Source organism: Herpailurus yagouaroundi, unplaced genomic scaffold (assembly GCF_014898765.1).
Source record: "Herpailurus yagouaroundi ecotype Mexico unplaced genomic scaffold, PumYag 141, whole genome shotgun sequence".
In the NCBI taxonomy this organism is placed as follows: domain Eukaryota; kingdom Metazoa; phylum Chordata; class Mammalia; order Carnivora; family Felidae; genus Herpailurus; species Herpailurus yagouaroundi.
In genome coordinates, this window is record NW_024412396.1 from 39,474,234 (window position 1) to 39,486,853 (window position 12,620).

Here is a 12,620-nt window from a genome sequence, read left to right on the forward strand (position 1 = left end):
TTGGGCGTCCGACTTCAGCCAGGTCACGATCTTGCGGTCCGTGAGTTCGAGCCCCGCGTCGGGCTCTGGGCTGACGGCTCGGAGCCTGGAGCCTGTTTCTGATTCTGTGTCTCCCTCTCTCTCTGCCCCTCCCCCGTTCATGCTCTGTCTCTCTCTGTCCCAAAAATAAATAAACGTTGAAAAAAAAATTTTTTTTTAACGTTTATTTTTTTGAGAGAGAAAGAGACAGAACATGAGCAGGGGAGGGACAGAGAGAGACACACACAGAATCTGAAGCAGGCTCCAGGCTCTGAGCCGTCAGCACAGAGCCCGACACGGGGCTTAAACCCACAAATCACGAGATCATGACCTGAGCCGAAGTCGATCACCGAACTGACTGAGCCACCCAGGCGCTCCAACATTATGTTATTTTGACCTGACAAGATCAGCTCAGATCAGATATAAATTTTCAACTAAATTCAAAAATAAGTTCCAAAACTAAAAAAGAAAAGTATGGAGCCAGTTTTCTATGGTAAGTGAAAAAGAAGAGTAGTAAAAGGTAATTATCGCCTTCTATCTTTCCCCTTCTGACCGTTACCTAAACAAGAGTACAGCCCTCAGGCAGAAAGCACACGTTCCTTTTCATTCAAAACATACTCAGCTTTCTTTCAGTTGCGAAAAGAATATCAGTTGGATTAAAGATAGTGTTCTTAGGCTCTCTTTAACTCACTCATCAACTTTCTGGCTTATTTTATTTTATTTTGGCAAAGGTACAAATTATTTGGATATACTGAAAGCGCGTATTAAAAATTCATAATGATGAAAACAGTTTTTTTCATGATTTTCCAACTGGAGGCTTAATGGCGTATACTTAATGGTTTAAGATTACGGAGCTATCTTTTCTCCTACGTTGTTTGAGAAGATAAAGTTGAAGCACCTAAAGCAAAACAAAGTACTATATAGTATTCCTTATGTCTGGAAGCTTTAAAAAAAAAAGTCAAACTCACAGAAACAGAGAGGATAAAAGCGGTGGTCAGGATGGAGGAAAGGAGGGATTGAAGTTGGTAAAAGGGTGCGAACTTTCAGCTGTCAGTTGAGTAAGGTCTGAGGATCTAACGTAAAACACAGTGGCTACATTTCATAACACTGTATTGTATCATTAAGTTTGTTAAGAGAGTTGAATTGAAATGTTCTCACCAAGAAAAGAAAAAAAGAGGTAAATACGTGAAGTGAGGGTGTGTTAATTAGATACTAGGAATCCTTCCACAATGTGTAGGTGTATCATATCACCATGATGTGCACTTTAAATATCTTACTATGTTGTCAATTAGGCCTCAATAGACCTAAAAAAACCCAAAAAAAACATAATGTGAAAACTATAATGTTTAATGCTTCTAGCTTATGAATAGTTCCACTTGACTGCCTTAAAACCTAGCTTTTTACTCACGTAACATCTTCCAGGGAGCCTGGGTGGCTGAGTTGGTTAAGTGTCCAACTCTTGATCTGGGATCAGGTCACGATCTCATTGTTTGTGGAATCAAGCCCCGTGTTAGGCTCTGTGTTGTCAGCTTGGGATCCTCTCTCTCTCTTCTTCCTCTCTCTGTCTCTCAAAATAAGTAAATACACTTAAAAAAAATCTTTACACTTGGGCATTTGCTTGAATGTTTCTTTTTGATATTTATCTTACACATGGTGGCACCCAGTAAATGTTTTTTAATCAATTAATGATGAATCAAATAACCCTTTTCTTTTAAAAAATGTAATTTTGCTTATTCTTTCCTCTATTTAAAATCAATTTAAGGGACGCCTGGGTGGCGCAGTCGGTTGAGCGTCCGACTTCAGCCAGGTCACGATCTCACGGTCCGTGAGTTCGAGCCCCGCGTCAGGCTCTGGGCTGATGGCTCAGAGCCTGGAGCCTGTTTCCGGTTCTGTGTCTCCCTCTCTCTCTGCCCCTCCCCCGTTCATGCTCTGTCTCTCTCTGTCCCAAAAATAAATAAAAACGTTGAAAAAAAATTAAAAAAAAAATCAATTTAAGTTAAAGAGCAGTGGCAGTTCATTTAGTAGAACTATAAGAGAAAGAGACACAGATTTAAAACTCCTGTTTTCAATAGAGGAAGCCATTTGACTGAAACACATTTTAATTTGTGAATGATCTTCATGGGGGGGGTGGTCTTTAGAGTAAGAATGCCAAAAAATCCACAATAGAGCCATGTGAGTTCAGATCAAAAACCACATTCTTAAATGGGGTCCTCAGGAAAGGACGTGGCCTAGGAGCTGGATTTTTATCTTGCTTAAGAATTCTTGGCAAATGTGCTCATGTGTTTTGTTTCTTAAATTCCAAATATGAGTGAAATCGTATGGTATATGTCTTTGTCCGACTTACTTGGCTTAGCTCGTTATTCTCTAGTTCCATCCACATCGTTGCAAATGGCAAGATTTCATTCTTTTCTATGGCTAATGTTCCGTTGTGTGTGTGTGTGTGTGTGTGTGTGTGTGTGTACACACACACACCTCATTTTCTTCATCCACTCATCCATTGATGGACATTTGGGCTCTCTCCACACTTTGGCTATTGTTGAGAGTGCTGCTATAAACATTGGGGTGCATATGTCCTTTCAAATCAGTATTTTTGTATCCTTTGGGTAAATACCGAGTAGTGCAGTTGCTGGATCATAGGGTAGTTCTATTTGTAACTTATTGAGGAACTTCCATACTGTTTTCCAGAGTGGCTGCACCAGTTTGCATTCCCACCAACAATGTAAAGAGGGTTCGCCTTTCTCCGCGTCCTTGCCGACATCTAGTGTGGCCTGAGTTATTAATGTTAGCCGTTCTGACTGGCGTGAGGTGATACCTCATTGTAGTTTTGATTTGTATTTCCCTGACGATGAGTGATGTTGAGCTTGTTTTTCATGTGTCTGTTAGCCATCTGGATGTCTTCTTTGGAAAAGTGTCTATTCAGGTCTTCTGCCCATTTTTTAAACCGGGTTGTTTGTTTTTTGCATGTTCAGTTTTATAAGTTCTTTATAGATATTGGATACTAACACTTTATCAAATATGTCATTTGCAAATATCTTCTCTCATTCTGAAGGCTGCCATTCAGTTCTGTTGATTGTTTCCTTTGCTGTGCCAAAGCTTTTTATCTTGATGAAATCCCAGTAGTTTATTTTTGCTTGTGTTTCCCTTGCCTCAGGAATTTAAAAGATAAAAAAGATGAACATAGGTGAAAGAGAGAGAAAGAGAGAGAGAGGCAAACCAGGAAACAGACCCTTACCTAGAGAGAACAGACTGAGGGTAACTGGAGGGGAAGTGGGCAGGGGATGAGTTAAATGGGTGATGGGGATTAAGGAGGGCACTTGTTGTGGTGAGCACTGTGTTTTGTATGTAAGTGAGAATCACTAAATTCTACACTTGAGACTAATGTTACACTGTTAACAAACTGGAATTTAAATAAAAACTTGAAACAAAAAAAGAAATTAAAAATTAAAAATTAACAAAAAGAAGTCTGGGCATTGGTGTGGAATCAGTGTTCTTCCATGATCTTCCCTGGGCCCCTCTGCCTGGCTCTGTTATCTTGCTGACTACATTTCACTGTAACCATGTACTTTGCTTCCCACTAGATGGTTCAGGCAAGACCTGTGGGTTTTTGTTTGTTTGTTTGTTTATTTGTTTTTATCTGGTTGACCGTCAGATGTAGAGAGTTGTGTTAAACTCACTCTTCCCTTCATGGCATATGAGTCTAGGCAAGGCCCTACTCTTACTTTTATTTACTTGTTTAATTTGTGTTTATTTCTTTCTATACCCATGCCCTCCATTTCCCCGTCTTCTTAGGCCTTTTCGTCTCATATGTTCTTGCCAAATACATAACGTATTTATGTGCTTGTGTATTATTAAGTTGTGTAAATCGGTGTTATGTGTTATTCTGTTTCTTACTTAAATTTTTGAGCACACATATTTAAAATGCTCCAGTGTTCACATGTGTGTACATCTCATTGGGGTCTCAGTGCTCATTGCACAGTACTTTGTGGTACAACCACTACATGTCCCCTCTCCATTCTAGAAGCCTTGTGTATCTCTATGCTAAGCTCTTAGCACAATAGGTTATAAGTGTTTGCTGAATGAATGAATGAATGTGGGAGTAGGTGAGTTCTGATGGTGCTTAATGGGGAAAGCATCCAGGTAGAAGGGACAGGGAGTGCGAACACCTTGAGAGTGCAGTCGGTGTTTGGGGAAAGAGGCAGTTGGCATTTGTGTGCATGCAGGGAGGGCTGAGGAAGGAAGAGGTTTCCTGGATTGTGGGGGGGCTTCGGTGAGGGACAGATATTCAGGAGGTACGGTAGAGATATGTAATGTGAATATATGATTAGTACTAGTGAGAAAAATAATCTATAAATCTGAGCGTAAGGTGTCGTTGTAAAGTCAGAGAACACAAGGCCATACAACATTTCAGATGATGGTCCTTCTATATAACAGTCTACCCTTGCTTAAAGGGGTGCTTTTTTTAAACGTTTACTCATTTTGAGAGACAGGCAGATAGACCGAGACAGAGAGAGCGGGTGAGGGGCACAGAGGAGAGAGAGAATCCCAAGCAGTCTATGTGCTGTCAGTGCAGAGCTCTCCCTGTGTGAGGCTCAAACTCACGAACCATGAGATCATGACCTGAGCCGAAGTCAAGAATCGGATGCTTGGGCACCTGGGTGGCTCAGTCGGTTGGGCATCTAACTTCGGCTCAGGTCACCATCTCACGGTTGGTGGGTTCGAGCCCCACATCGGACTTTGTGCTGACAGCTCAGAGCCTGGAACCTGCTTTGGATTCTGTATCTCCCTCTCTCTCTCTGCCCCAGTCCCACTCACGCTCTCTCTGTCTCTCAACAAGTAAATAAATATTTAAAAAATTAAAAAAAAAAAAGAATCAGGTATTTAACCAACTAAGCCACCCAGGCACCCTGAGGGGTGCTTTAAATAGTTCTAATTTCCCTCTCATAACTGATTATGGATTTATCAAAATATTCATTTTTATCCTTGTGCTCCCTTTTATATCTATTTTTTAAGTGCATTTACATATTTTGGGGGGGGTCAGAGAGAGAGAGAGAGAGAGAGAGAGAGAGAGAGAGAAACCCAAGCAGGCTGTCAGCACACGGGACTCAAACCTATGAACTGTGAGATCATGACCTGAGAGGAAATCAAGACTCAGATGCTTAACCAGCTGAGCCACCCAGACACCCCTCGTGTGCCCCCTTCTATTGCTCTTAAACAAATGATCTTCTCTATCAGCAGGTAAGCAAATGTACAGAACTGAGAAGTTTGCCCATTTGAGAAAGACTTCCCTGACTAATGGATCAGAGAAACTTTGAAGTATTAAACAAACTGCGTGCAAAGAAATAAACTTCAGAAGAATGTTTAGTGAAGCGCTGATGTTTGTTTTTTCAGATTAATGTGTGGAAAAGGGAGCTGAATGATGCCTTGCCCTCACCGCTGCATCAAATCGAAGCCTGGCTCCAGGAGGTAGAGGAGCTTATCGATGAAGATTTGCCAGCTTCCCAGGATTACTGTGAAGCCGTGGCTCTAATACAAGAGAAAATGACTTTAATCAAGGTTGGAAAATAACAAAGAAACATGGGAAAATCTGTGCTTTGTTAGGGACTTCTTCTTGAGGAAGACGTTGTCCTAGAGAGAAGGGAAGGAAATACAGTGCCTCTTTGAGGGTGGTTTGGAATGATTCCCTTGGGGATTTTGGGGAGCCAGAAGATACTTTCACTTCCTTATGGGCATTGTGCTAGTTCAAGGTGGAAACAATAAGAATAGAGTCCAGTCAGTTCTAAAGCAACCGTAAAGCCTGACCAAAAAGGAGGAAAGAGACTGGCGTAAAATGTGAGAGAGTGGGTTCTCATCAAAATGGTATGAAGGAATTTGGTAGACGACATTTATGGCATGCGAACTCACAAAGGAATTACAAATAAATCCCAAAACAAAAGGTTTGGATAATGCTTTTACCAAAGAAACTACAGTCTGTCTCTCTGTAAAATGTTCCAGTGTAAAGCATTTATGATGAAATTACGCATTGGCGAAGCTTTAGTGAAAAAAAGTAAGGGCTTTATGAGTTTTTGGACAAAAGATGCAGCTCATACGCAGAGCAAATGAGATTAACGAACCCCCAGTTACAGTGTTTGGCAAAAAGTCTGGTTGATGTCATGCTAAATTTCTTTTCAGAATCTGATGGATAAATTTGATTGTCATTCGCATACTCTTCTGGCGTTTGAAAATAGAGATGAAAAAAATTTGCCACTGGTATCACCTAAGAAATTGGAGGAAATGAAAGCACGGTTTGTAACACTACCATTTCACCACTGCCGATACCACTCGTGTTTGAGCACTAATAGGATGCTATACGGACCAGAAAAGTATAGATTTTTAGAAAACTTCTGACAAGGATTCTTTAAATCTTGATTCACAGTACCTTCACATTTTTTGTAATAGTAACATCACATCATACTAACATACGTCCTTTTTCATTGGATGGTAGGATATGGTGGTGGGGTAAGTTCTAGAAATGGAGTCAGAAACCGAGCTCCGTATCTGAGTTTTGGCCAAGTTACTGTCTTTTGGAGCATGCATCCTCATTTGTAAATACAGAATAATGATAGCCACCCTGTTCGTGTCTCACAAGGATACTGGGTGAGACAGGAGGAGGTATCTGAAAGTACTTCGTAAGCTCTAAAATACTGTAAATACAGAGATTATTTAACTGATTGTTGTCCACCTCATCCTCTCTTTTCTCATTATTCATGCACAACTTATTACAATGATAATAAGAGGGTTTTATTATTTGAAATAATAATGAAAGCTGTTTTAATATGTAAATGTTGAAATTATAGTTGCATTCGGGTATACAAAAGTTTACAAACTTAGTAAAATATTTTGGAGATTAACATTTAGTATAGGATTTTTTTTCTACAGGGGAATAGTTTCTTCAGATAATGTTCTAAGGTGTTTTCCTCTCAGAAATAGTTGTTTTATTCTTAGCCACAATATTTGTTTTACTCTGTTAAAAAAAAAATTGGGGGGCACCTGGCTGGTTCAGTTGGTAGAGCAATGTGACTCCTGATCTCAGGATTGTGAGTTCAAGCCCCACGTTGGGGGTAGTACATCTTACTTTAAAAGAAAAAAAAAATTTGAGGAGACATCTGAGTTCCATGTGTTTAAAATAAAAAGCCAAAGGCCCAATATTTTTAGAAATGCCAAACAGATTATCTCGCATTTGGGCAGTAATATGAAGTTAAATTCTAAAACCTGAAATATTTTCCAGAATCAACAACATTTCAGGGGAAAAATTCATTCCACTTCTAGAATTTCATTACTATAAGTGCACAGTTCTTGGTCTGCTAGATGAAGTAAAATCAAAATTGGATGTTTGGAACGTCAAATATGGGAACAAAGAATCTGTGGAATTGTTGCTGGAAGAGTGGCATGTAAGCTGTTTTATTTTGTGTCTTTGACCACCGTTCTCCATGTCTGGGTGCTAAGTTTGCATTTTTCCTTAAGACAGTTTCCCTTTACCTTTCCAGGTTTTGAGATGAGTTTTCTTGGTAGTTTTCATTAGCTTAAAATTACCTAGAGAACAGAATTTTAGGTAGCCAAATAACAGACATTGGGAGGAGTAAGAAAGAGAAAACCACATTATTTACCACAACAGGGAAGACTCTGTTAACCAGGCTAATTAACATAATAGTTACAAAAAGTTTCAGGTTATTAAAAATTTCAGCATTCACTTACTGGATGTCTTGTTTAAGAATTTTTCCCACTCAGATTCATGGTTTCATTCAAAAAGTAATTTTTTTTTTAGAACATTTTAATCTTAGCCTTTCGAGTTGTAAGAGTGGGAAAGACAGTACATTTTGTCTTGGGGCTTATTTTTGGAGAAAGGGGTTGGCTCTTGAAATTAATGGGAAAAAATGTTGCAAATGATTTAAATATAAATATGTTCTTTTGTAAATTAAAAGCATCCTAGAAATGTCATTTCTACAGTTAGGAATTAATATCATTCTTTCTGTTTCCCTTTTTTTGGAATGAGTGGCAAAAAAGAAAAATCCAAGATTGTAAATTTCAGTGCAAAAATTGAACAACACAATCAAGACAGATTTATTTAATAATTTATGATTTAAACACCGTACATTCTTGAATAGGAGACATCATTCTCAATTTGACTAGGTTTTGAATGTATTTCCTACTTTGATTTTTCATTTTTCCATTTAAGTAATCATACCATTGGAATTTAATAAGTATACAGTAAATACGAGCTTTTAATTAACTGTATTTTTCAACAGCAGAATTTGCTTGCTTAGGACACATCATAATTTGACTAATGGTAGTTACTCAGATGTTTTTGTGGGATGGATGTTATCTATTGACAACATACTCTCATATATCTAATAAAAATTATTCAATATTAATAAAAGTTGTGAAAAAAGAGAAACTGGCATAAATTATGCAATATTAATAAATATGTGAAGTAGGAGCTTTTGAAAATGATATATGTAACTTACCTTTTCCCACAGGAGAAAAACCGTTGTGGAACCATATCACGGCAATGATGAACTTTGTTAGGTCTCATACCTACATAGTGTTCATACTTCTGTTTCCTAGATGTTAACCGACTTTCTTCATGAACTACTCTTCTTTTCTACCCAAATATATAGTAGTAAAGCCTTAATGAAATTTTAGGGCCCGAGTGCTTCATCAATATTTATGTTTCTCTCTGGATTTCTTGACACATTTTTAATGGTAAAAAGCTGTCAATATATTTTTTTCCTTCCCCCCCCCCAGAAATTTATTGAAGAAAAAGAGTTCCTAGCTCAACTTGAAACTTCCTTGCAAAAGTGTGAAGAAATACATAAGAATTTAGGTAAAACTATACAGTTACTTTTTGATGAAATGATCACTTAAAAATAGCACGTGGGTACCTGGGTGGCTCAGTCGGTTGTGTGTCTGACTTCGGCTCAGGTTATGATCTTGCAGGTTGTGGGTTTGAGCTCTGTGTCGGGCTCTGTGCTGATGGCTCAGAGCCTGGAGCCCGCTTTGGATTCTGTGTCTCCCTCTCTCTCTCTGCCCCTCCTCTGCTTGTCCTCTCTCTTTCTGTCTCAAAAATAAACAAACATTAAAAAAAATAGCATTTTATCTGTTTCACTTTCTTTATACCTTAACGTTTTAGGAATTGGTTTAACATGTGTTTTCTTTGGAAAATTCTTGCGTTCACTTTTAATATTATCACAGTACATATTTACTTGACCATTGACAATTAATATGCAAATATTTTTCTTGGTATTATTTTATTAATAAAAACTGTTTTCTAAGATTACTTTTTTGTTTTGTTAACATTATAGATGGAGAATATCAGGATATTAGCAAACAATATATGGCAGTGGAATATGATATTTGTATGTATAGAAAAAATGTATATAATGTCAAGTCCACTCTTCAGAAAGTTTTGACATGTTGGGCTACTTATCTGGAAAAACTTCGCTTACTAAAGGCTTGTTTTGAGGAGACAAAGAAGGAACAGATTAAAGAGGTATTTTCAGTCTAATGTTACCTCCTCAATTTTCTTCTCTTTTTTTTTTCGTCTTGTTTGGAGATCCTTGTTTTCAATCCAAAAATGAGAGGCCAGGGAAGAGTGAACATGACTCTTGGAAATATTCTTCAAAGTATTGGAAAGAGTTTAGTTTCTTTCTAATACAATTGCCAAAAGGAAGTTTTCTCCTCATTGTAGGTTTTACACACACACACACACACACACACACACACACACACACACACACACAGTAGCTTTTGAACGATATATTGCTTAAGTTCTTTGGAAGGAAAAGAAAAGGCTTGGAATATTCAATAGCTTATAGACACATTTAAAATAACTTGATATTTTAAAAAGTTTTATTTTTCCATTTGGGTGAATACCTTTCAGCTCTAAAATCTTCCTGTATTTCCAGAGGAAGGAAATTCAGAATACCTTAGACTTATGTGGAGAGGTGTGGAAGAAATTTCAACGTAATTCATCAGTGTTTTCACTTGCTAGTCATGTCATAATCTGTTTTATGATTCTTCTCTGGGATAGTTTTTCTTTCTTTCATTTCTTTTCCTCTGTTGCAAATGGTTTTCTGCTTGAAAATAATTTTGATGAAAAGTCTCAGATGAAACATTTTCCAAATAGACACTAAAGTTCCTCAGCTGAAAATGGGCTGTTTATATGAAAGTAAAATTTGTGATAAGTGTAGGAGCACGTAAAGAATATTTGAGGGGTTGGTGAGTCATTCTCCCTGTCACCTATAGTGATAAAAATTCAAATCTTTGGCTTTCAATTATTCTTCTGTGTTTAAAAACCTTTTTTTTAATTCTGATTTTAATTCTAGTAGTTAACCTACAGTATAATAGTAGTGTCAGATGTACAATAAAGTGATTCAACACTTTTCATGCAACATCCAGTGCTCATCACAAGGGCATTTCTGAATCCCCATCATCTATTTTACCCATCCCCCATCCACCTCCCCTCTGGTAATCATCAGTTTGTTCTCTGGTTAATAGTCTGTTTCTTGTTTGCCTCTCTCTTTCCTTTTTTCCCCCCTTTGCTCGTCTGTTCTGTTTCTTACATTCCACATATGAGTGAAATCATATGGTATTTGTCTTCCTCTGAGTTATTTTGCTTATCATAATACTCGCTGGCTTCATCCATTAAAGATATTTTATTAAGATTCACATAAATGAGGAAAAAAAAAAAACACTATAAGCCTTGCACTTCCCAAACTCTGTGCTGAGGTGCCCTGAGCTTCCAGAGGACTTTAAAGATAATTTAAATTTTGAGGGACACAGCAACATCAGCCTGTGGGACACCATACAGCAAATAACTACCAAGTGGTTTGGACCCGACTACTTGAAAATGAGAACCGTTAGATGAATCTCCTGGCATAGGGAATTTATGAAAAAAATTACCGAAACATTAAGGGCACCATGAACCGATAAATGTTTGAGAGCCTTTGCTCTAAGCTCATTAGCCACTTAGAAAGGCGGAACATCAGCTGCTTCCTTAAAGTTCAGGACCAAGAGCAATGACAGCTGGTGCCTGGCAGTTAGTGATTAGGGATGAAGAGCTAGTCCAGCAGGGATGGGGAATCCTCTGAGGGGAGGGTCAGAGTGTCTGCAAGAACCTCATACTCACTTTTGCTTAGAATCACTTGGTAAAAATCTATTACGCATAACAGAAAGACAAGTGTTGTGTCATTAAAATGTGTTGCTTCTATGTTGTGTAGATTCCCTTTGAGACAATATCCCAGTGGAGTGTAGAACATACTACTTTAAATGAAGTGGGAAATTTCCTAATTCAAGTCAGTAATGATGAAGTTGGATCATCTATTTCTAAAGAACTGAGAAGGCTGAATAAAAGATGGAGAAAATTTATTACAAAAACTCAACTTGTAAGTGTTTTTGTTTTTGTTTTTTGGTAACCGCTTCATTGAGATATAATTCCCATACCATACAATTCACTCATTGAAAGTGTATAACTTAGTATATTTAGTATATTCAGAGTCGTGCAGCCACCACCATCATAAATTCTAGAACATTTTTGTCATCTCCTAAAGAAACTCTGACTCCATTAGCAGTCACTCTATACTCTCTCCCAGCCTCCCCAGTGGCCACTGATCTACTTTATGCCTCTGTAGATTTGCCTGTTCTGGATATTTCACACAGATGGAATCAAATAGTATCTGGTCTTTTGTTTCTCGCCTTTTAAACTTAACATAATGTTTTCAAGGTTCGTCTGTGTTGTAACGTGTCAGTACTTCATTTACTTCTTATGGCAAATAATAGTCTATTGTATGGATACCCAGCATTTCATTTATTGATTGATCAGTTTATGCACATTGGCTTCTTTCCACCCTTTTGACTATTATGAATAGTGTTGCTGTGAACATTTATGTCCAAGTTTTTTGGTTTTTTTTTTTAAATGTTTATTTATTTTGAGAGCGAAAGAGAGAGAAATAGAAAGCAAGCAGGGGAGGGGCAGAGAGAGAAGGAGAGAGAATCCCAAGCAGGCTCCACACTGTCAGTGCAGAGCTCCACACGGGGCTCCAACTCACGAATCGTGAGAATCATGGCCCAAGCTGAAATCAAGAGTCGGACGCTTAACTGACTAAGTCAGTCATCCCTTATGGACAAGAATTTGTGTGGACATGTAATAATACAGTTTTGTAGCTGAAATTCATTTACCATTATAGAACAACATAAGCATTTTTGCATACAGATTTCAACCTCCTTAAGAACATACACGGAACTTTATATGGCTTTTTATTTAGCATGCCGCCTTATAAAAGCAGACCTTTAATAAATAATTTTTGAACTTAAACTATTCTATTTCTTATTTTTAATAATTTTAGACTGAGGGTTTTTTTGTTTGTTTGTTTTTGGGGGAAATGCTCCTACTTTATAACATTGTTATTGTGTGATAAATCCCCAAAATATGTTGAATATATTATGTCCAGTTATTGTTAGTAACAATGTATCTTCACATAAAAATACGGGCTTCAGGGTACCTCGGTGGCTCAGTTGGTTGAGTAACTGACTCTTGATTTTGGCTCAGGTCACGATCTCACGGCTCG

The 12,620-nt window shown here is 37.9% G+C and overlaps 1 protein-coding gene across 9 annotated transcripts in view; it reads left to right on the forward strand.

Moving 5' to 3' along the window:
• The window catches only part of SYNE2 (spectrin repeat containing nuclear envelope protein 2), a 342,419-nt gene that overhangs the window by 108,331 nt on the left and 221,468 nt on the right, over positions 1–12,620 (forward strand). For all 9 annotated transcript variants that reach the window (XM_040477361.1, XM_040477354.1, XM_040477357.1 and 6 more), the window contains exons 12-17: positions 5,407–5,571; positions 6,187–6,299; positions 7,283–7,445; positions 8,800–8,878; positions 9,357–9,544; positions 11,274–11,438. In XM_040477361.1, coding sequence (XP_040333295.1) covers positions 5,407–5,571; positions 6,187–6,299; positions 7,283–7,445; positions 8,800–8,878; positions 9,357–9,544; positions 11,274–11,438 — 873 coding nt within the window. The remainder of the gene's footprint in view (positions 1–5,406; positions 5,572–6,186; positions 6,300–7,282; positions 7,446–8,799; positions 8,879–9,356; positions 9,545–11,273; positions 11,439–12,620) is intronic.